General features: G+C 51.1%; 1 protein-coding gene across 1 annotated transcript in view; it reads left to right on the top strand.

Moving 5' to 3' along the window:
- SLC22A15 (solute carrier family 22 member 15) overlaps window positions 1–21,646 on the top strand; it is a 76,382-nt gene that overhangs the window by 38,981 nt on the left and 15,755 nt on the right. The window contains exons 2-5 of the mRNA XM_069760406.1: window positions 9,029–9,148; window positions 9,201–9,353; window positions 9,424–9,556; window positions 18,921–19,085. Of these exons, the coding sequence (XP_069616507.1) occupies window positions 9,062–9,148; window positions 9,201–9,353; window positions 9,424–9,556; window positions 18,921–19,085 (538 nt within the window). The 5' untranslated portion in view covers window positions 9,029–9,061. The remainder of the gene's footprint in view (window positions 1–9,028; window positions 9,149–9,200; window positions 9,354–9,423; window positions 9,557–18,920; window positions 19,086–21,646) is intronic.

Genomic DNA, 21,646 nt, shown 5'->3' on the forward strand with positions numbered 1-21,646 from the left:
TGTAGCTCCTCTATGTAATGTCCGGTGGGTGTGTAGCTCCTGTATGTAATGTCCGGTGGGTGTGCAGCTCCTCTATGTAATGTCCGGTGGGTGTGGAGCTCCTGTATGTAATGTCCGGTGGGTGTGTAGCTCCTCTATGTAATGTCCGGTGGGTGTGTAGCTCCTGTATGTAATGTCCGGTGGGTGTGCAGCTCCTGTATGTAATGTCCGGTGGGTGTGTAGCTCCTCTATGTAATGTCCGGTGGGTGTGTAGCTCCTGTATGTAATGTCCGGTGGGTGTGTAGCTCCTGTATGTAATGTCCGGTGGGTGTGTAGCTCCTCTATGTAATGTCCGGTGGGTGTGTAGCTCCTGTATGTAATGTCCGGTGGGTGTGCAGCTCCTCTATGTAATGTCCGGTGGGTGTGTAGCTCCTGTATGTAATGTCCGGTGGGTGTGTAGCTCCTGTATGTAATGTCCGGTGGGTGTGTAGCTCCTCTATGTAATGTCCGGTGGGTGTGTAGCTCCTCTATGTAATGTCCGGTGGGTGTGCAGCTCCTGTATGTAATGTCCGGTGGGTGTGCAGCTCCTGTATGTAATGTCCGGTGGGTGTGCAGCTCCTCTATGTAATGTCCGGTGGGTGTGCAGCTCCTCTATGTAATGTCCGGTGGGTGTGTAGCTCCTCTATGTAATGTCCGGTGGGTGTGCAGCTCCTCTATGTAATGTCCGGTGGGTGTGCAGCTCCTCTATGTAATGTCCGGTGGGTGTGGAGCTCCTGTATGTAATGTCCGGTGGGTGTGTAGCTCCTCTATGTAATGTCCGGTGGGTGTGTAGCTCCTCTATGTAATGTCCGGTGGGTGTGTAGCTCCTGTATGTAATGTCCGGTGGGTGTGTAGCTCCTGTATGTAATGTCCGGTGGGTGTGTAGCTCCTCTATGTAATGTCCGGTGGGTGTGTAGCTCCTCTATGTAATGTCCGGTGGGTGTGCAGCTCCTGTATGTAATGTCCGGTGGGTGTGCAGCTCCTGTATGTAATGTCCGGTGGGTGTGCAGCTCCTCTATGTAATGTCCGGTGGGTGTGCAGCTCCTCTATGTAATGTCCGGTGGGTGTGTAGCTCCTCTATGTAATGTCCGGTGGGTGTGCAGCTCCTCTATGTAATGTCCGGTGGGTGTGCAGCTCCTCTATGTAATGTCCGGTGGGTGTGGAGCTCCTGTATGTAATGTCCGGTGGGTGTGGAGCTCCTGTATGTAATGTCCGGTGGGTGTGTAGCTCCTCTATGTAATGTCCGGTGGGTGTGTAGCTCCTCTATGTAATGTCCGGTGGGTGTGTAGCTCCTGTATGTAATGTCCGGTGGGTGTGTAGCTCCTGTATGTAATGTCCGGTGGGTGTGTAGCTCCTCTATGTAATGTCCGGTGGGTGTGCAGCTCCTCTATGTAATGTCCGGTGGGTGTGGAGCTCCTGTATGTAATGTCCGGTGGGTGTGTAGCTCCTCTATGTAATGTCCGGTGGGTGTGTAGCTCCTCTATGTAATGTCCGGTGGGTGTGTAGCTCCTGTATGTAATGTCCGGTGGGTGTGTAGCTCCTGTATGTAATGTCCGGTGGGTGTGCAGCTCCTCTATGTAATGTCCGGTGGGTGTGCAGCTCCTCTATGTAATGTCCGGTGGGTGTGCAGCTCCTCTATGTAATGTCCGGTGGGTGTGGAGCTCCTGTATGTAATGTCCGGTGGGTGTGTAGCTCCTCTATGTAATGTCCGGTGGGTGTGTAGCTCCTCTATGTAATGTCCGGTGGGTGTGTAGCTCCTGTATGTAATGTCCGGTGGGTGTGTAGCTCCTGTATGTAATGTCCGGTGGGTGTGTAGCTCCTCTATGTAATGTCCGGTGGGTGTGTAGCTCCTGTATGTAATGTCCGGTGGGTGTGTAGCTCCTCTATGTAATGTCCGGTGGGTGTGTAGCTCCTCTATGTAATGTCCGGTGGGTGTGCAGCTCCTCTATGTAATGTCCGGTGGGTGTGGAGCTCCTGTATGTAATGTCCGGTGGGTGTGGAGCTCCTGTATGTAATGTCCGGTGGGTGTGTAGCTCCTCTATGTAATGTCCGGTGGGTGTGTAGCTCCTCTATGTAATGTCCGGTGGGTGTGTAGCTCCTCTATGTAATGTCCGGTGGGTGTGTAGCTCCTCTATGTAATGTCCGGTGGGTGTGTAGCTCCTCTATGTAATGTCCGGTGGGTGTGTAGCTCCTCTATGTAATGTCCGGTGGGTGTGTAGCTCCTGTATGTAATGTCCGGTGGGTGTGTAGCTCCTGTATGTAATGTCCGGTGGGTGTGTAGCTCCTCTATGTAATGTCCGGTGGGTGTGTAGCTCCTGTATGTAATGTCCGGTGGGTGTGTAGCTCCTCTATGTAATGTCCGGTGGGTGTGTAGCTCCTCTATGTAATGTCCGGTGGGTGTGCAGCTCCTCTATGTAATGTCCGGTGGGTGTGGAGCTCCTGTATGTAATGTCCGGTGGGTGTGGAGCTCCTGTATGTAATGTCCGGTGGGTGTGTAGCTCCTCTATGTAATGTCCGGTGGGTGTGTAGCTCCTCTATGTAATGTCCGGTGGGTGTGCAGCTCCTCTATGTAATGTCCGGTGGGTGTGCAGCTCCTCTATGTAATGTCCGGTGGGTGTGCAGCTCCTCTATGTAATGTCCGGTGGGTGTGCAGCTCCTCTATGTAATGTCCGGTGGGTGTGTAGCTCCTCTATGTAATGTCCGGTGGGTGTGTAGCTCCTCTATGTAATGTCCGGTGGGTGTGCAGCTCCTGTATGTAATGTCCGGTGGGTGTGCAGCTCCTGTATGTAATGTCCGGTGGGTGTGCAGCTCCTGTATGTAATGTCCGGTGGGTGTGGAGCTCCTGTATGTAATGTCCGGTGGGTGTGGAGCTCCTGTATGTAATGTCCGGTGGGTGTGCAGCTCCTCTATGTAATGTCCGGTGGGTGTGGAGCTCCTGTATGTAATGTCCGGTGGGTGTGGAGCTCCTGTATGTAATGTCCGGTGGGTGTGCAGCTCCTCTATGTAATGTCCGGTGGGTGTGTAGCTCCTCTATGTAATGTCCGGTGGGTGTGCAGCTCCTGTATGTAATGTACGGTGGGTGTGCAGCTCCTGTATGTAATGTCCGGTGGGTGTGCAGCTCCTCTATGTAATGTCCGGTGGGTGTGTAGCTCCTCTATGTAATGTCCGGTGGGTGTGTACCTCCTCTATGTAATGTCCGGTGGGTGTGTAGCTCCTGTATGTAATGTCCGGTGGGTGTGCAGCTCCTGTATGTAATGTCCGGTGGGTGTGCAGCTCCTGTATGTAATGTCCGGTGGGTGTGCAGCTCCTGTATGTAATGTCCGGTGGGTGTGCAGCTCCTGTATGTAATGTCCGGTGGGTGTGTAGCTCCTGTATGTAATGTCCGGTGGGTGTGGAGCTCCTCTATGTAATGTCCGGTGGGTGTGTAGCTCCTGTATGTAATGTCCGGTGGGTGTGTAGCTCCTGTATGTAATGTCCGGTGGGTGTGGAGCTCTTCTATGTAATGTCCGGTGGGTGTGCAGCTCCTGTATGTAATGTCCGGTGGGTGTGTTGCTCCTCTATGTAATGTCCGGTGGGTGTGTAGCTCCTGTATGTAATGTCCGGTGGGTGTGCAGCTCCTGTATGTAATGTCCGGTGGGTGTGTAGCTCCTCTATGTAATGTCCGGTGGGTGTGCAGCTCCTCTATGTAATGTCCGGTGGGTGTGCAGCTCCTCTATGTAATGTCCGGTGGGTGTGCAGCTCCTCTATGTAATGTCCGGTGGGTGTGCAGCTCCTCTATGTAATGTCCGGTGGGTGTGCAGCTCCTCTATGTAATGTCCGGTGGGTGTGCAGCTCCTCTATGTAATGTCCGGTGGGTGTGTAGCTCCTCTATGTAATGTCCGGTGGGTGTGTAGCTCCTGTATGTAATGTCCGGTGGGTGTGTAGCTCCTCTATGTAATGTCCGGTGGGTGTGCAGCTCCTCTATGTAATGTCCGGTGGGTGTGTAGCTCCTCTATGTAATGTCCGGTGGGTGTGTAGCTCCTGTATGTAATGTCCGGTGGGTGTGCAGCTCCTCTATGTAATGTCCGGTGGGTGTGTAGCTCCTCTATGTAATGTCCGGTGGGTGTGTAGCTCCTCTATGTAATGTCCGGTGGGTGTGCAGCTCCTGTATGTAATGTCCGGTGGGTGTGTAGCTCCTGTATGTAATGTCCGGTGGGTGTGTAGCTCCTCTATGTAATGTCCGGTGGGTGTGTAGCTCCTCTATGTAATGTCCGGTGGGTGTGGAGCTCCTCTATGTAATGTCCGGTGGGTGTGTAGCTCCTCTATGTAATGTCCGGTGGGTGTGTAGCTCCTGTATGTAATGTCCGGTGGGTGTGCAGCTCCTCTATGTAATGTCCGGTGGGTGTGTAGCTCCTGTATGTAATGTCCGGTGGGTGTGCAGCTCCTCTATGTAATGTCCGGTGGGTGTGCAGCTCCTCTATGTAATGTCCGGTGGGTGTGGAGCTCCTGTATGTAATGTCCCGTGGGTGTGGAGCTCCTGTATGTAATGTCCGGTGGGTGTGCAGCTCCTGTATGTAATGTCCCGTGGGTGTGTAGCTCCTCTATGTAATGTCCGGTGGGTGTGTAGCTCCTGTATGTAATGTCCCGTGGGTGTGTAGCTCCTGTATGTAATGTCCGGTGGGTGTGGAGCTCCTGTATGTAATGTCCGGTGGGTGTGTAGCTCCTCTATGTAATGTCCGGTGGGTGTGCAGCTCCTGTATGTAATGTCCCGTGGGTGTGCAGCTCCTCTATGTAATGTCCGGTGGGTGTGTAGCTCCTGTATGTAATGTCCCGTGGGTGTGTAGCTCCTGTATGTAATGTCCGGTGGGTGTGGAGCTCCTGTATGTAATGTCCGGTGGGTGTGTAGCTCCTCTATGTAATGTCCGGTGGGTGTGCAGCTCCTGTATGTAATGTCCGGTGGGTGTGTAGCTCCTCTATGTAATGTCCGGTGGGTGTGCAGCTCCTCTATGTAATGTCCGGTGGGTGTGTAGCTCCCGTATGTAATGTCCGGTGGGTGTGCAGCTCCCGTATGTAATGTCCGGTGGGTGTGTAGCTCCTGTATGTAATGTCCGGTGGGTGTGTAGCTCCTCTATGTAATGTCCGGTGGGTGTGTAGCTCCTCTATGTAATGTCCGGTGGGTGTGTAGCTCCTCTATGTAATGTCCGGTGGGTGTGTAGCTCCTCTATGTAATGTCCGGTGGGTGTGCAGCTCCTCTATGTAATGTCCGGTGGGTGTGCAGCTCCTGTATGTAATGTCCGGTGGGTGTGGAGCTCCTCTATGTAATGTCCGGTGGGTGTGGAGCTCCTCTATGTAATGTCCGGTGGGTGTGCAGCTCCTGTATGTAATGTCCGGTGGGTGTGTAGCTCCTCTATGTAATGTCCGGTGGGTGTGCAGCTCCTCTATGTAATGTCCGGTGGGTGTGGAGCTCCTGTATGTAATGTCCGGTGGGTGTGCAGCTCCTCTATGTAATGTCCGGTGGGTGTGTAGCTCCTGTATGTAATGTCCGGTGGGTGTGGAGCTCCTCTATGTAATGTCCGGTGGGTGTGCAGCTCCTGTATGTAATGTCCGGTGGGTGTGCAGCTCCTCTATGTAATGTCCGGTGGGTGTGTAGCTCCTCTATGTAATGTCCGGTGGGTGTGGAGCTCCTGTATGTAATGTCCGGTGGGTGTGTAGCTCCTCTATGTAATGTCCGGTGGGTGTGTAGCTCCTCTATGTAATGTCCGGTGGGTGTGCAGCTCCTGTATGTAATGTACGGTGGGTGTGCAGCTCCTGTATGTAATGTCCGGTGGGTGTGCAGCTCCTGTATGTAATGTCCGGTGGGTGTGTAGCTCCTGTATGTAATGTCCGGTGGGTGTGGAGCTCCTCTATGTAATGTCCGGTGGGTGTGCAGCTCTTCTATGTAATGTCCGGTGGGTGTGCAGCTCCTGTATGTAATGTCCGGTGGGTGTGTTGCTCCTCTATGTAATGTCCGGTGGGTGTGGAGCTCCTCTATGTAATGTCCGGTGGGTGTGGAGCTCCTCTATGTAATGTCCGGTGGGTGTGCAGCTCCTGTATGTAATGTCCGGTGGGTGTGGAGCTCCTCTATGTAATGTCCGGTGGGTGTGTAGCTCCTCTATGTAATGTCCGGTGGGTGTGTAGCTCCTCTATGTAATGTCCGGTGGGTGTGCAGCTCCTCTATGTAATGTCCGGTGGGTGTGGAGCTCCTCTATGTAATGTCCGGTGGGTGTGTAGCTCCTCTATGTAATGTCCGGTGGGTGTGCAGCTCCTGTATGTAATGTCCGGTGGGTGTGCAGCTCCTCTATGTAATGTCCGGTGGGTGTGCAGCTCCTCTATGTAATGTCCGGTGGGTGTGGAGCTCCTCTATGTAATGTCCGGTGGGTGTGCAGCTCCTGTATGTAATGTCCGGTGGGTGTGGAGCTCCTCTATGTAATGTCCGGTGGGTGTGCAGCTCCTCTATGTAATGTCCGGTGGGTGTGTAGCTCCTCTATGTAATGTCCGGTGGGTGTGCAGCTCCTGTATGTAATGTCCGGTGGGTGTGGAGCTCCTCTATGTAATGTCCGGTGGGTGTGTAGCTCCTCTATGTAATGTCCGGTGGGTGTGCAGCTCCTCTATGTAATGTCCGGTGGGTGTGGAGCTCCTCTATGTAATGTCCGGTGGGTGTGGAGCTCCTCTATGTAATGTCCGGTGGGTGTGGAGCTCCTCTATGTAATGTCCGGTGGGTGTGCAGCTCCTGTATGTAATGTCCGGTGGGTGTGCAGCTCCTCTATGTAATGTCCGGTGGGTGTGTAGCTCCTCTATGTAATGTCCGGTGGGTGTGCAGCTCCTGTATGTAATGTCCGGTGGGTGTGGAGCTCCTCTATGTAATGTCCGGTGGGTGTGTAGCTCCTCTATGTAATGTCCGGTGGGTGTGCAGCTCCTCTATGTAATGTCCGGTGGGTGTGGAGCTCCTCTATGTAATGTCCGGTGGGTGTGGAGCTCCTCTATGTAATGTCCGGTGGGTGTGTAGCTCCTGTATGTAATGTCCGGTGGGTGTGCAGCTCCTCTATGTAATGTCCGGTGGGTGTGTAGCTCCTGTATGTAATGTCCGGTGGGTGTGCAGCTCCTGTATGTAATGTCCGGTGGGTGTGTAGCTCCTGTATGTAATGTCCGGTGGGTGTGTAGCTCCTCTATGTAATGTCCGGTGGGTGTGCAGCTCCTCTATGTAATGTCCGGTGGGTGTGTAGCTCCTCTATGTAATGTCCGGTGGGTGTGGAGCTCCTCTATGTAATGTCCGGTGGGTGTGGAGCTCCTCTATGTAATGTCCGGTGGGTGTGTAGCTCCTGTATGTAATGTCCGGTGGGTGTGCAGCTCCTCTATGTAATGTCCGGTGGGTGTGTAGCTCCTGTATGTAATGTCCGGTGGGTGTGTAGCTCCTCTATGTAATGTCCGGTGGGTGTGTAGCTCCTGTATGTAATGTCCGGTGGGTGTGTAGCTCCTCTATGTAATGTCCGGTGGGTGTGCAGCTCCTCTATGTAATGTCCGGTGGGTGTGTAGCTCCTCTATGTAATGTCCGGTGGGTGTGTAGCTCCCGTATGTAATGTCCGGTGGGTGTGTAGCTCCTCTATGTAATGTCCGGTTGGTGTGTAGCTCCTCTATGTAATGTCCGGTGGGTGTGCAGCTCCTGTATGTAATGTCCGGTGGGTGTGTAGCTCCTCTATGTAATGTCCGGTGGGTGTGCAGCTCCTCTATGTAATGTCCGGTGGGTGTGCAGCTCCTCTATGTAATGTCCGGTGGGTGTGTAGCTCCTCTATGTAATGTCCGGTGGGTGTGTAGCTCCTCTATGTAATGTCCGGTGGGTGTGTAGCTCCTCTATGTAATGTCCGGTGGGTGTGTAGCTCCCGTATGTAATGTCCGGTGGGTGTGCAGCTCCTGTATGTAATGTACGGTGGGTGTGCAGCTCCTGTATGTAATGTACGGTGGGTGTGTAGCTCCCGTATGTAATGTCCGGTGGGTGTGCAGCTCCTGTATGTAATGTACGGTGGGTGTGCAGCTCCTGTATGTAATGTCCGGTGGGTGTGCAGCTCCTCTATGTAATGTCCGGTGGGTGTGCAGCTCCTCTATGTAATGTCCGGTGGGTGTGCAGCTCCTCTATGTAATGTCCGGTGGGTGTGTAGCTCCTCTATGTAATGTCCGGTGGGTGTGTAGCTCCTCTATGTAATGTCCGGTGGGTGTGTAGCTCCTCTATGTAATGTCCGGTGGGTGTGTAGCTCCTCTATGTAATGTCCGGTGGGTGTGTAGCTCCCGTATGTAATGTCCGGTGGGTGTGCAGCTCCTGTATGTAATGTCCGGTGGGTGTGGAGCTCCTCTATGTAATGTCCCGTGGGTGTGTAGCTCCTGTATGTAATGTCCGGTGGGTGTGCAGCTCCTCTATGTAATGTCCCGTGGGTGTGTAGCTCCTGTATGTAATGTCCGGTGGGTGTGCAGCTCCTCTATGTAATGTCCGGTGGGTGTGTAGCTCCTGTATGTAATGTCCGGTGGGTGTGCAGCTCCTGTATGTAATGTCCGGTGGGTGTGTAGCTCCTCTATGTAATGTCCGGTGGGTGTGTAGCTCCTCTATGTAATGTCCGGTGGGTGTGTAGCTCCCGTATGTAATGTCCGGTGGGTGTGCAGCTCCTGTATGTAATGTCCGGTGGGTGTGTAGCTCCTGTATGTAATGTCCGGTGGGTGTGCAGCTCCTGTATGTAATGTCCCGTGGGTGTGCAGCTCCTGTATGTAATGTCCGGTGGGTGTGCAGCTCCTCTATGTAATGTCCGGTGGGTGTGTAGCTCCTGTATGTAATGTCCGGTGGGTGTGTAGCTCCTGTATGTAATGTCCGGTGGGTGTGTAGCTCCTGTATGTAATGTCCGGTGGGTGTGCAGCTCCTGTATGTAATGTCCGGTGGGTGTGCAGCTCCTCTATGTAATGTCCGGTGGGTGTGTAGCTCCTCTATGTAATGTCCGGTGGTTCTCCACAGGTGACCTGGGAGGTGGGCGATTCTCGGGCAGACATGGAGGTGGAGGCGGCGCTGGCATTGGTGGGGGAGATGGGCATCTATCAGATCTTCCTCTGCTTCCTGCTGGCCGTGGTATTACAGGTGAGCTGGTCATTATATAGGTTATTACGTTATGCCCTGTGTCCTGTCCCAGCTCTATGCCGCCACAGAGGTGGTGCTGATCGCCATCCTTGGTGTCACCCCTCCATATCACCGGGTGGATGACTTCCCGTCCCTGGGGAAGAACGACAGCCGTGGACATGGACACTTGCTCTTCGAGGGTAACTTCACATCCATCAGCTCTGAGGTGAGAGAACGTCCTGCTGATGTAACCCCAGTGCTGGAGGTCGCCCGCCTCACTGTCCTCTCCTCCACAGTGGTCACTGGTGGGTGCGCAGGCCTACAAGGTCAGCGCCGCCAGCTCCGTCTTCTTTGGAGGCGTCCTTGTCGGAGTCGTCTCATTTGGCCACTTATCCGATCGGTTTGGTAGGAAGCGGGTGTATGTGACGGGTAAGCAATGCTGTTACATGCAATTGGTGGAAGATTGGGGCAAGTATGATGGACGATAGCTGCTCCTCATCTATATCTGATTGTAAAGGAAGTTAGTGGACAAACTCCGCGCTGCTGACAGACTGGAGACGTAGATCCCAGCATGGTACAGTGAGGCGGTGGTTCATTTCAACGCAAAGTGTATAACTTCTTCAGGAAAAGCCACATGTACATGTAGGGAGGTGCAGCACTGCAGAGAGGACGGGTGCATGTGGATGATCGTGTGGAGTTTCCTGATGAAGTTATACACTTTGTGTTGAAATGAACCATCACCTTTCTGTACCATACTGGGATGTACGTCTTAATTCTGTTGGCAGCGCGTACTCTGTCCACTAACTCCCTTTACAAGACTGATGGTCGCTTCTTGACCCGTGGATCCGATGCAGCTGATTTTCTTCCTTAGATGCGTTTTTTAAATATATATATAACAGGTGAGTTTAATATGAGTGTTAAGCTTACTGTATTTCTCGGATAAGACCCTATTTGTTCTGATCTCTCCTACAGCTTCTTGGTTACCTCATCTCTTTATATTACCCTACCTGTCCTCTCCACAGTGCTGCATCGCCGTACATCTCCTCATCTGTCTACTACCTACCCGTCCTCTCCACAGTGCTGCATCGCCCTACATCTCATCTGTCTACCACCTACCCGTCCTCTCCACAGTGCTGCATCGCCCTACATCTCCTCCTCATCTGTCTACCACCTACCCGTCCTCTGTAGTGCTGCACCGCCCTACATCTCCTCCTCATCTGTCTACCACCTACCCGTCCTCTCTGTAGTGCTGCACCGCCCTACATCTCCTCATCTACCACCTAGCCGTCCTCTCTGTAGTGCTGCACCGCCCTACATCTCCTCCTCATCTGTCTACCACCTACCTGTCCTCTCCACAGTGCTGCATCGCCCTACATCTCCTCATCTGTCTACCACCTACCCATCCTTTTTGTAGTGCTGCATCGCCCTACATCTCCTCCTCATCTGTCTACCACCTACCCGTCCTCTCTGTAGTGCTGCACCGCCCTACATCTCCTCATCTGTCTACCGCCTACCCGTCCTCTCCACAGTGCTGCACCGCCCTACATCTCCTCTTCATCTCTCTACCACCCTACCCATCCTCTCTACAGTGCTGCCCACAATCCAACTCCTCATCATCTCTACCACCCTACCCGTCCTCTCTGTAGTGCTGCATCGCCCTACATCTCCTCATCTGTCTACCACCTACCCGTCCTCTCTGTAGTGCTGCACCGCCCTACATCTCCTCATCTACCACCTAGCCGTCCTCTCTGTAGTGCTGCACCGCCCTACATCTCCTCCTCATCTGTCTACCACCTACCCGTCCTTTCCACAGTGCTGCATCGCCCTACATCTCCTCATCTGTCTACCACCTACCCATCCTTTTTGTAGTGCTGCATCGCCCTACATCTCCTCCTCATCTGTCTACCACCTACCCGTCCTCTCTGTAGTGCTGCACCGCCCTACATCTCCTCATCTGTCTACCGCCTACCCGTCCTCTCCACAGTGCTGCACCGCCCTACATCTCCTCTTCATCTCTCTACCACCCTACCCATCCTCTCTACAGTGCTGCCCACAATCCAACTCCTCATCATCTCTACCACCCTACCCGTCCTCTCTGTAGTGCTGCATCGCCCTACATCTCCTCATCTGTCTACCACCTACCCATCCTCTCTGTAGTGCTGCATCGCCCTACATCTCCTCATCTGTCTACCACCTACCCATCCTCTTCACAGTGCTGCACCACCCTACAACTCCTCCTTATTTCTACCACCCTACCTGTCCTCTCTACTGTGCTGCATCTCCCTACATCGCCTCTTATCTCTGTCTACCACCTACCCATCCTCCCCACAGTGCTGTGCCGCCCTACATCTCCTCCTCATCTGTCTACCACCCTACCTGTCCTCTCTACTGTGCTGCATCTCCCTACATCGCCTCTTATCTCTGTCTACCACCTACCCCTCCTCCCCACAGTGCTGTGCCGCCCTACATCTCCTCCTCATCTGTCTACCACCCTACCCCTCCTCCCCACAGTGCTGTGCTGCCCTACATGTTCTCATCTGTCTACCACCCTACCCATCCTCCCCACAGTGCTGCAAACAGGTAATTAAAGGGGATCCTCTAATGGACAGTAGATGTAGTCCCATCCCCAGCTTACCTATGAATGCAGAACGTGACAGTTATTACCGGAAGCGCAAGCCTGTCACCTCCAGCATCAGCTTTGAACTGATCCGCAAGCAGATTACTTGAAAATCATTTGTCCTCTTTTTAGAGACAATTGAATTGAATGGCATAGACATAACAGATATGAAAGTCATATTTTATTCAGTCGCCATGACAGCACAACGAGAGAGGGGATCCGCCCTACAGACATAAAAAGGGCGGTACGTCTCTCCCACGCCAGTTGGTTTCCTGTCCCTGACAGCGGAACCTCTTCAGACAGGCCTGTGAAGAAGGTCGAAGCTATGAAGACATCCCCACTCCTGGCAGACCGGTACAGGTAGCGGGGGTCCCCTACCTCGGCCTGATCAGGAGGCAGGAAGCACCACACGGCAGGGGGACTGTTTGGTGTTGGTGGCAGCAGGAGGAAGCAGCCTCGATCATATAGGCTGACTTCGGTGGTGTCTATAAAGGAGTACCTGGGAGTATGTGCTGGGCTGCGGGGTTTCCGGGAGCCAGTCGGTGCCTTGCGGGGGTGCGGCGTTGGTCCGGTGGGGTGCCCGCTGCCGTCCTGGTCCGCGTGTCTGCTGTGCGCCGCTGCCGCGTCCGGAAGGGGCGTGTCCGGATGACGCGGGGAGCGGCGCGGCCAGGCATGCGCGGTGGCGCCGTTCTCCGGGCTAATGGCGGCGCCCAGCTGCAGGGACGGTCGGAGCTTCGGGGGAGCGCAGCGCAGTACGGACAGTGGCCCCATCAATCGAATGGCTGACACCTGGGATTCCCTGCTAACCCCCATCCGGGGGTGGTACCTTGGGGGCATTATTTAAGGCTGCAAGCTGGGATGGCTGATGTTCCTTGCCCATTCCATTATGGAGTCGCCAGAAGGAACTAACGGCAGCCAGCAACAGCAGCAGTCAGAAAAGCCTCGAAGAAGCTCCCAGCGTCGGTCTAGTGGCAGTAGCCGCACTGGTGGAGCTAGGGAGGCTCGAGTTTCTATACCAAAGTCCTCAAGCCGTAAGGATTTGCCGGCTACGAAGGACCCCCCCATCTACGGTACCACTCATTACTGGCGGGGTAAGTGATCTTCGTGAAAGTTCACTTAGTGATGATTGTGTTCCCCTTGTTTTTTTCCTCTCTCCTTACTAGGGGAGAAAAAGTTCGTCTAAACATAGACAGTGTGCCGAATGCGCAGAGCCGCTTCCAGATGGGCATTTGAAAAAGTTATGCAAAACATGTATCCAACGCCTGCTGGAGGAGGAGGCTCCTGATCTGACCTCTACAATAAGAGAGATGGTTAGACAGCAAATCAAAAATTCTGGGAGATCCAGGTCTCGGGGAACGGAAGTTAAAAAATCATCCCCTTTATCTGATATAGATTCGGATTCGGGTGAGCTGAGCTCAGGGTCCCTCCCGTCTACTTCCTTCTCTGAGGATCAACAGTCCAGTCAAGCCTGCTTGTCCCTGGATAGGGTTAACCATCTAGTTAAATCAGTTAACAGCACAATGGGGATAGAGGATACCCAGTCGGAATATTCCATTCAAGATGTTATGTTCAAAGGTATTGAACGGAAGTCCCGAAGAGCCTTTCCAGTGATTGACAAGATCAAATCACTAATCTCAAAGGAATGGAAGAAACCAGAGAGGAAGGGTTCGCTTCCGCCAGCTTTTAAAAGAAGATATCCCTTTGAGGAGGAGGCTTCATCCTTATGGGATAAAGTTCCGAAACTGGATGCGGCAGTCGCCAAGGCATGCAAAAAAACATCTCTCCCCTTTGACGACTTGGGGAACTTGAAGGATCCATTAGATAGGAAAGCCGACATCTTCCTTAAAGGAGCTTGGGAGACTTCAGCTGGGTCCTTGAGACCTGCTATAGCAGCCACCTGTACCGCTCGGTCCTTGATGGTATGGTTAGGTAACCTCGAAGATCAGCTCAAAGATAAAGTCCCTAGGACAGAAATATTATCCTCTATACCTATAATCCAGGATGCAGCAGCTTTCCTTTCGGACGCATCAGCAGACTCGGTCAGGTTGGCCGCCAGGTCCTCAGCGTTATCTAACGCAGCCCGAAGAGCGCTATGGATAAAGTGTTGGCCAGGAGACTTACAAGCCAGGACAAAGTTATGTAGCATTCCCTGTGAAGGAGCTCACTTATTCGGACCGGTCCTAGATGAGCTATTGGAAAAGGCAGGGGATAATAAAAAACGCTTTCCCTTCCTAGGAAAACCCTTCTACAGACGAGACTATAATAGAGGATGGTCTAACCGCAGAAGGCCATATAGAGACTCTAACAGAGAATCTACCAGATACGACAGCAGCAGAAGGAGGGGTAAAGGGTTTATGTTTAATCCTTCACGAGATGTTAAAAAACCGCAATGACTGGCGGACCAGGTGGGGTGCAGGCTTTCGGCCTTCTACCCGGCCTGGGTACGGATTACAAACAATCCATGGATTCTAAGCATTGTGGGGAAAGGCCTAACCTTTGACTTCCACCATACTCCTCGGGACAAATTTATGTTGACACCTGTTCGTTCCTCCTCTACAGAACAGTTAGCGCTGGAGTCTGAGGTCCGGGAACTTCAACGGAAGAAAGTTCTAATCAAAGTCCCTACGGGCGAGGAAGGTAGGGGGTTTTATTCCCCTCTGTTCCTGATCAAAAAACCTGATGGTTCATATCGCACCATTATCAATTTGAAAGGCCTGAACAATTTTTTGTTGATACCCTCCTTCAAAATGGAGTCGGTTAAAACAGCAATAAAATTACTCTTTAACCATTGTTTTATGGTTGTCTTAGATCTCAAAGACGCCTATTACCATGTTCCAATACATGTAGATCATCAGAGGTTTCTTAGGGTGGCGGTTTCACTAGCCGGCACGATAGAACATTTTCAATATCAGGCACTTCCCTTCGGAGTCGCAATTGCACCCCGGGTGTTCACAAAAATCATGGTGGAGGTTATGGGGCACTTGCATGAACAGGATATATTAGTAGTCCCATACCTGGATGATTTGCTAATTGTGGGTCATTCAGAGTCACATTGCAAAGATCAACTTCAGAAGGTCATGGGTGCGTTACACCAGTTGGGCTGGATAATCAATGTCAAAAAGTCGCGTCTTCAGCCCCTAAAAGTTCAAGAGTTCTATATGTTATAGACTCTAGTCAGCAGGAATGTCGCCTGCCGGACGCAAAGGTTGCTAAAGTTAAACGGTTGGTCACCAGGGCAATGAATAATCCCTTAGTGTCGGTCAGAAGTGCGATGTCTATCTTGGTTTCTCTTACGTCCTGTATCCCGGCGGTTCTCTGGGCACAGTTCCACACAAGGACTCTACAGTGGGACGTGTTACACAATTCTCGTCGTCTAAGAGCTCACCTCGACAGTAAATTCACACTTTCTACGGAGACTACACATTCTCTTGGTTGGTGGACTCACACTTCGAATCTACGCAGGGGGGTCCCTTGGATAAATCATGTATCTAGGGTATTGACTACGGACGCTAGCCCCAAGGGGTGGGGGGCTCACTTAGGGGAGGATTGGGTTCAGGGACTATGGTCTCAGTCTGAACAGGACTCTTCCTCCAACTTGAAAGAGCTGTTGGCGGTAAAACATGCCTTAAATAAATTCCTTGTACCCCTACAGGGTCGACACGTCAGGCTATTATCAGACAATCGGGTAACTGTGGCCTACATTAATCGTCAAGGTGGCACGCGATCCAGTTCATTGATGGAGGTCGAAAATCCTATCTTTCAGGTGGCCGAAGTACATCTTCTCTCCCTGACGGCGCTTCATATAAAAGGAAGTATCAATACCAAAGCCGACTATCTAAGCCGCAACGTACTCAGACAGGGAGAGTGGTCGTTAAATCCAGCCATTTTCAACCAGATCATTCAGTTATGGGGTTGTCCGGAGATAGACCTTTTTGCCAGCAGGGGGAACAAAAAATTACACCAATTCTGCTCCCTAAATCCAAAAGACAACCCATACGCTGTGGACGCTCTGCTGATATCTTGGCGCTTCAGGCTCGCATATGCTTTTCCCCCTCTAAATCTGATTCCTTTAGTTCTGAGGAAGATTCGGGAGGACAGGGCCCAGGTAATCTTGATAGCCCCATTTTGGCCCAAGAGGGCTTGGTTTCCTTGGCTGAGGAAGATGTCGGTCTGCCAACCATGGATTCTTCCAGAGCTACCAGATCTGCTCTCCCAAGGGCCAATCCTCCATCCTCAAGTAGCCAACTTACACCTAGCGGCATGGAACTTGAGAGGTCCTTACTGAGGGGAAAAGGATTCTCTCAGAATCCGGTAAATACACTCCTTAAAAGTAGGAAACCCTCTACAACGAGCATTTATGTTAGTGTGGAGAAAATTTTTATCATATTCAGGGGCTCAAATTGACCAAAAACCATGTATAAACCAGATTCTCGAATTTTTACAAAAAGGCCTAGAGATGGGCTTGGCCACAAGTACTCTTGGAGTTCAGGTGTCAGCGCTAGGAGCATTATATAATCTTAACTTAGCCAGTAATCACTAGGTCTAGACCGATTATTAAACAAAGTTTAGTCCCATGGGACCTAAATCTGGTACTCTCAGCCCTAACGCAACCCCCATGGATATGGTAATATTGAAACCCGATCCCCTATATCTTCCCAAAGTGGCGTCAAAATTCCACAGGGTACAGGAGGTAGTCCTACCCTCATTTTGCTCTAATCCTGCTAATGATAAGGAACGTAGATTTCATTCCTTAGATGTAAGAAGATGCCTCCTTAAATATATTGCAGTGTCAGATGCCTGGAAAAAAGATAACTCTTTTATTTGTAGCCTATCAGGGGTAAGGAAAGGTCTTAGAGTATCTAAAAACACTCTAGCCAGGTGGATTAGGGAGGCAATCTCTCTCGCTTATACCGCAGGTGGCAACGAAGTTCCAGATGGTATAAAGGCACACTCCACGCGAGCCGTAGCATCTTCCTGGGCGGAGAGGTCAGAAGTATCGATCGAAGACATATGTAAGGCGGCCACATGGTCTTCTCCTTCTACCTTTCTTAGACACTACAGATTAGATCTGGGTAGTTCCTCAGACCTTACGTTTGGGAGAAGAGTGCTGGAAGCTATTATCCCCCTAAATCTTCCGTCTCTGAAAGTCTCTCGTTGTGCTGTCATGGCGACTGAATAAATACGTACGCTACTCACCTGGTAGCAGTGTTTTTTCAGGAGCCATGACAGCACCCTTAGATTCCCTACCCTATATTTTTGGATAATTCAACACTCTGTTGGTTTTTCGTTAAATTCCATGTTCACTTACATAATAAAATGTATTTATGTATATGCTGCATCTGTGTTACTAACCAAGGTGGTCCTCTCATGCTCTGGAAACAACTGACGTGGGAGAGAGGTACTGCCCTTTTTATGTCTGTAGGTTTCCTGTCCCTGAAGGGCGGATCCCCTCTGTCGTTGTGCTGTCATGGCTCCTGAAAAAACACTGCTACCAGGTGAGTAGCGTACGTATTTCGGAGTCGTGGTGATCGTAATGCTTTGTCTTGCGTCATTGGGTGCTGACTAGAACCTCTTGAAATTAAATATCGGCCAGATGGATGATGATATCCATGCCATATTACCTATCTATATAAAGGTAAAATTATTATGATAGGATATCGTACAATGTGGGAATCTCAAGAATTCTAAGACTGATCCACATCGTATGGTTTTCTGAAGAACAGCCCTTTTGTGAGTCACCGGAGGGGAGGTATGTGGGTGTAACTAGTGTTATTAAAAGCAAATGCTATTTAAATTATAATCTTTTGTCTGTTCTGGAAGAGACTGTACAGCTTACTGTAGTTCTGTCAGTTACCCCCAAAAACGAAGAGCTCCCTGTCATAACATCTTGAGCCAACCTTGCGACATTTTTGAATATTTTTATAAACACTGCAGACCTTTCTGTATTAGGCTTGGTTCCCATTGCGTTAATGGGAAAGCGCTAACGGACAGCGTTGCACGGCGAAATTAACGGCAATGGGAACGCGCAGCACTAGCGCGTGCCATGTTCGGCACACGCTAGCGACGCGCCGGTGTTTCCTGGGATCTGCGAGACGCGGCCCCATTAAAAACATTGCGTTAGCGCAACCCGCTAGCGCTAGCGCTAAACGGATTGCACTAACGCAATGTGACCCTAGCCTTAAATATAAAATTGAATAGCTTTGCTCCTCTTGCTCTGTAAACCGCACCCCTGAAGCCATATGCTAGCTGTAAGGCTGCCGTCACACTATCAGTATTTGGTCAGTATTTTACATCAGTATTTGTAGCCAAAACCAGGAGTGGATGATAAATACAGAAGTGGTGCAGATGTTTCTATTATACTTTTCCTCTAATTGTTCCACTCCTGGTTTTGGCTACAAATACTGATGTAAAATACTGACCACATATTGATAGTGTGACGGCAGCCTAAGGAGTGTCCAATTGGCCCATATAAATGATTGGTGGGGGCAGTTAATGGTCTTTTTTTTTTTACTGTATCAAAGGTGTGTGTTGCTCAAAAAAATAAAGGGAACACAAATCCCACATCCTAGATATCACTGAATGAAATATTCCAGTTGTAAATCTGTATTCATTACATAGTGGAATGTGTTGAGAACAATAAAACATAAAAATGATCAATGTAAATCACAACTAATATCCCACGGAGGTCTGGAGTTGGAATGATGCTCAAAATCGAAGTGGAAAATGAAGTTACAGGCTGATCCAACTTCAGTGGAAATGTGTAGAGACAAGGAAATGATGCTCAGTAGTGTGTGTGGCATCCACGTGCCAGTATGACCTTCATACAATGCCTGGGCATGCTCCTGATGAGGTGGTGGATGGTCTCCTGAGGGTTCTCCTCCCAGACCTGGACTAAAGCATCCGCCAACTCCTGGACAGTCTGTGGTGCAACGTGACGTTGGTGGATGGTGCGAGACATGATGTCCCAGATGTGGTCAATCGGATTCAGGTCTGGGGAACGGGCGGCCAGTCCATAGCTTCAATGCCTTCATCTTGGAGGAACTATTCTGCTGTTACATCATGTCTTCTCCTCCAGGACTGCGCTCACTATTCTGCTGTGCTGTCTGTCCTCCTGGCCCTCAGGTGGACATGTGGAGTACCGGTGTTTGTAGTGGGGTTATGTGGCTTCTCTTGCAGGTCTGGCGCTGGACGTTGTCTTCTCTCTGCTGAACGCTTCGTCGCCCTCCTTCATCATTTTCCTCTTGACTCGCTTCATCGTGGGCATAATGAACGGCGGGATGTCGCTGGTCGCCTTCGTGCTGCTCAATGAATGTATCGGCGCCACCTACTGGGCCTTAGCAGGTAATGTCACATGACCTTATGTATCCTGTAGCCGAGCCTCGGGTACCTGATGTCTGTATCCTGTAGTCGAGCCTCGTGTACCTGATATCTGTATCCTGTAGCCGAGCCTCGTGTACCTGATGTCTGTATCCTGTAGCCGAGCCTCGTGTACCTGATGTCTGTATCCTGTAGTCGAGCCTCGTGTACCTGATGTCTGTATCCTGTACCCGAGCCTCGTGTACCTGATATCTGTATCCTGTAGTCGAGCCTCGTGTATCTAATGTCTGTATTCTGTACCCGAGCCTCGTGTACCTGATGTCTGTATTCTGTAGCCGAGCCTCGTGTACCTGATATCTGTATCCTGTAGCAGAGCCTCGTGTACCTGATGTCTGTATCCTGTACCCGAGCCTCGTGTACCTGATGTCTGTATCCTGTAGCAGAGCCTCGTGTACCTGATGTCTGTATTCTGTACCCGAGCCTCGTGTACCTGATGTCTGTATCCTGTAGTCGAGCCTCGTGTACCTGATATCTGTATCCTGTAGCAGAGCCTCGTGTACCTGATGTCTGTATTCTGTAGCCGAGCCTCGTGTACCTGATGTCTGTATCCTGTAGCCGAGCCTCGTGTATCTGATGTCTGTATCCTGTAGCCGAGCCTCGTGTACCTGATATCTGTATCCTGTAGCCGAGCCTCGTGTACCTGATGTCTGTATCCTGTAGTCGAGCCTCGTGTACCTGATGTCTGTATCCTGTAGTCGAGCCTCGTGTACCTGATGTCTGTATCCTGTAGCCGAGCCTCGTGTACCTGATGTCTGTATTCTGTACCTGAGCCTCGTGTATCTGATGTCTGTATCCTGTAGCCGAGCCTCGTGTACCTGATGTCTGTATCCTGTAGCCGAGCCTCGTGTACCTGATGTCTGTATCCTGTAGCCGAGCCTCGTGTATCTGATGTCTATCCTGTAGCCGAGCCTCGTGTATCTAATGTCTGTATTCTGTACCCGAGCCTCGTGTATCTGATGTCTGTATTCTGTAGCCGAGCCTCGTGTACCTGATGTCTGTATCCTGTAGTCGAGCCTCGTGTATCTGATGTCTGTATCCTGTAGCCGAGCCTCGTGTACCTGATGTCTGTATTCTGTAGCCGAGCCTCGTGTACCTGATGTCTGTATCCTGTAGTCGAGCCTCGTGTATCTGATGTCTGTATCCTGTAGCCGAGCCTCGTGTACCTGATGTCTGTATCCTGTAGCCGAGCCTCGTGTATCTGATGTCTGTATCCTGTAGCCGAGCCTCGTGTACCTGATGTCTGTATTCTGTAGCCGAGCCTCGTGTATCTGATGTCTGTATCCTGTAGCCGAGCCTCGTGTATCTAATGTCTGTATTCTGTACCCGAGCCTCGTGTATCTGATGTCTGTATTCTGTAGCCGAGCCTCGTGTACCTGATGTCTGTATCCTGTAGTCGAGCCTCGTGTATCTGATGTCTGTATCCTGTAGCCGAGCCTCGTGTACCTGATGTCTGTATTCTGTAGCCGAGCCTCGTGTATCTGATGTCTGTATTCTGTAGCCGAGCCTCGTGTATCTGATGTCTGTATCCTGTAGCCGAGCCTCGTGTATCTGATGTCTGTATTCTGTACCCGAGCCTCGTGTATCTGATGTCTGTATCCTGTACCCGAGCCTCGTGTATCTGATGTCTGTATCCTGTAGCCGAGCCTCGTGTACCTGATGTCTGTATTCTGTAGCCGAGCCTCGTGTATCTGATATCTGTATCCTGTAGCCGAGCCTCGTGTATCTAATGTCTGTATTCTGTACCCGAGCCTCGTGTACCTGATGTCTGTATCCTGTAGCCGAGCCTCGTGTACCTGATGTCTGTATCCTGTAGTCGAGCCTCGTGTATCTGATGTCTGTATCCTGTAGCCGAGCCTCGTGTACCTGATGTCTGTATTCTGTAGCCGAGCCTCGTGTATCTGATATCTGTATCCTGTACCCGAGCCTCGTGTATCTAATGTCTGTATTCTGTACCCGAGCCTCGTGTACCTGATGTCTGTATCCTGTAGCCGAGCCTCGTGTACCTGATGTCTGTATCCTGTAGCCGAGCCTCGTGTACCTGATATCTGTATCCTGTACCCGAGCCTCGTGTATCTGATATCTGTATCCTGTAGCCGAGCCTCGTGTATCTGATATCTGTATCCTGTACCCGAGCCTCGTGTACCTGATATCTGTATCCTGTACCCGAGCCTCGTGTATCTGATATCTGTATCCTGTAGCCGAGCCTCGTGTATCTAATGTCTGTATCCTGTAGCCGAGCCTCGTGTACCTGATGTCTGTATCCTGTAGCCGAGCCTCGTGTATCTAATGTCTGTATTCTGTAGCCGAGCCTCGTGTATCTGATATCTGTATCCTGTAGCCGAGCCTCGTGTACCTGATGTCTGTATCCTGTAGCCGAGCCTCGTGTATCTAATGTCTGTATTCTGTACCCGAGCCTCGTGTACCTGATGTCTGTATCCTGTACCCGAGCCTCGTGTACCTGATGTCTGTATCCTGTAGCCGAGCCTCGTGTATCTGATGTCTGTATCCTGTAGCCGAGCCTCGTG

Source organism: Ranitomeya imitator, chromosome 3, assembly GCF_032444005.1.
Source record: "Ranitomeya imitator isolate aRanImi1 chromosome 3, aRanImi1.pri, whole genome shotgun sequence".
In the NCBI taxonomy this organism is placed as follows: Eukaryota; Metazoa; Chordata; class Amphibia; order Anura; family Dendrobatidae; genus Ranitomeya; species Ranitomeya imitator.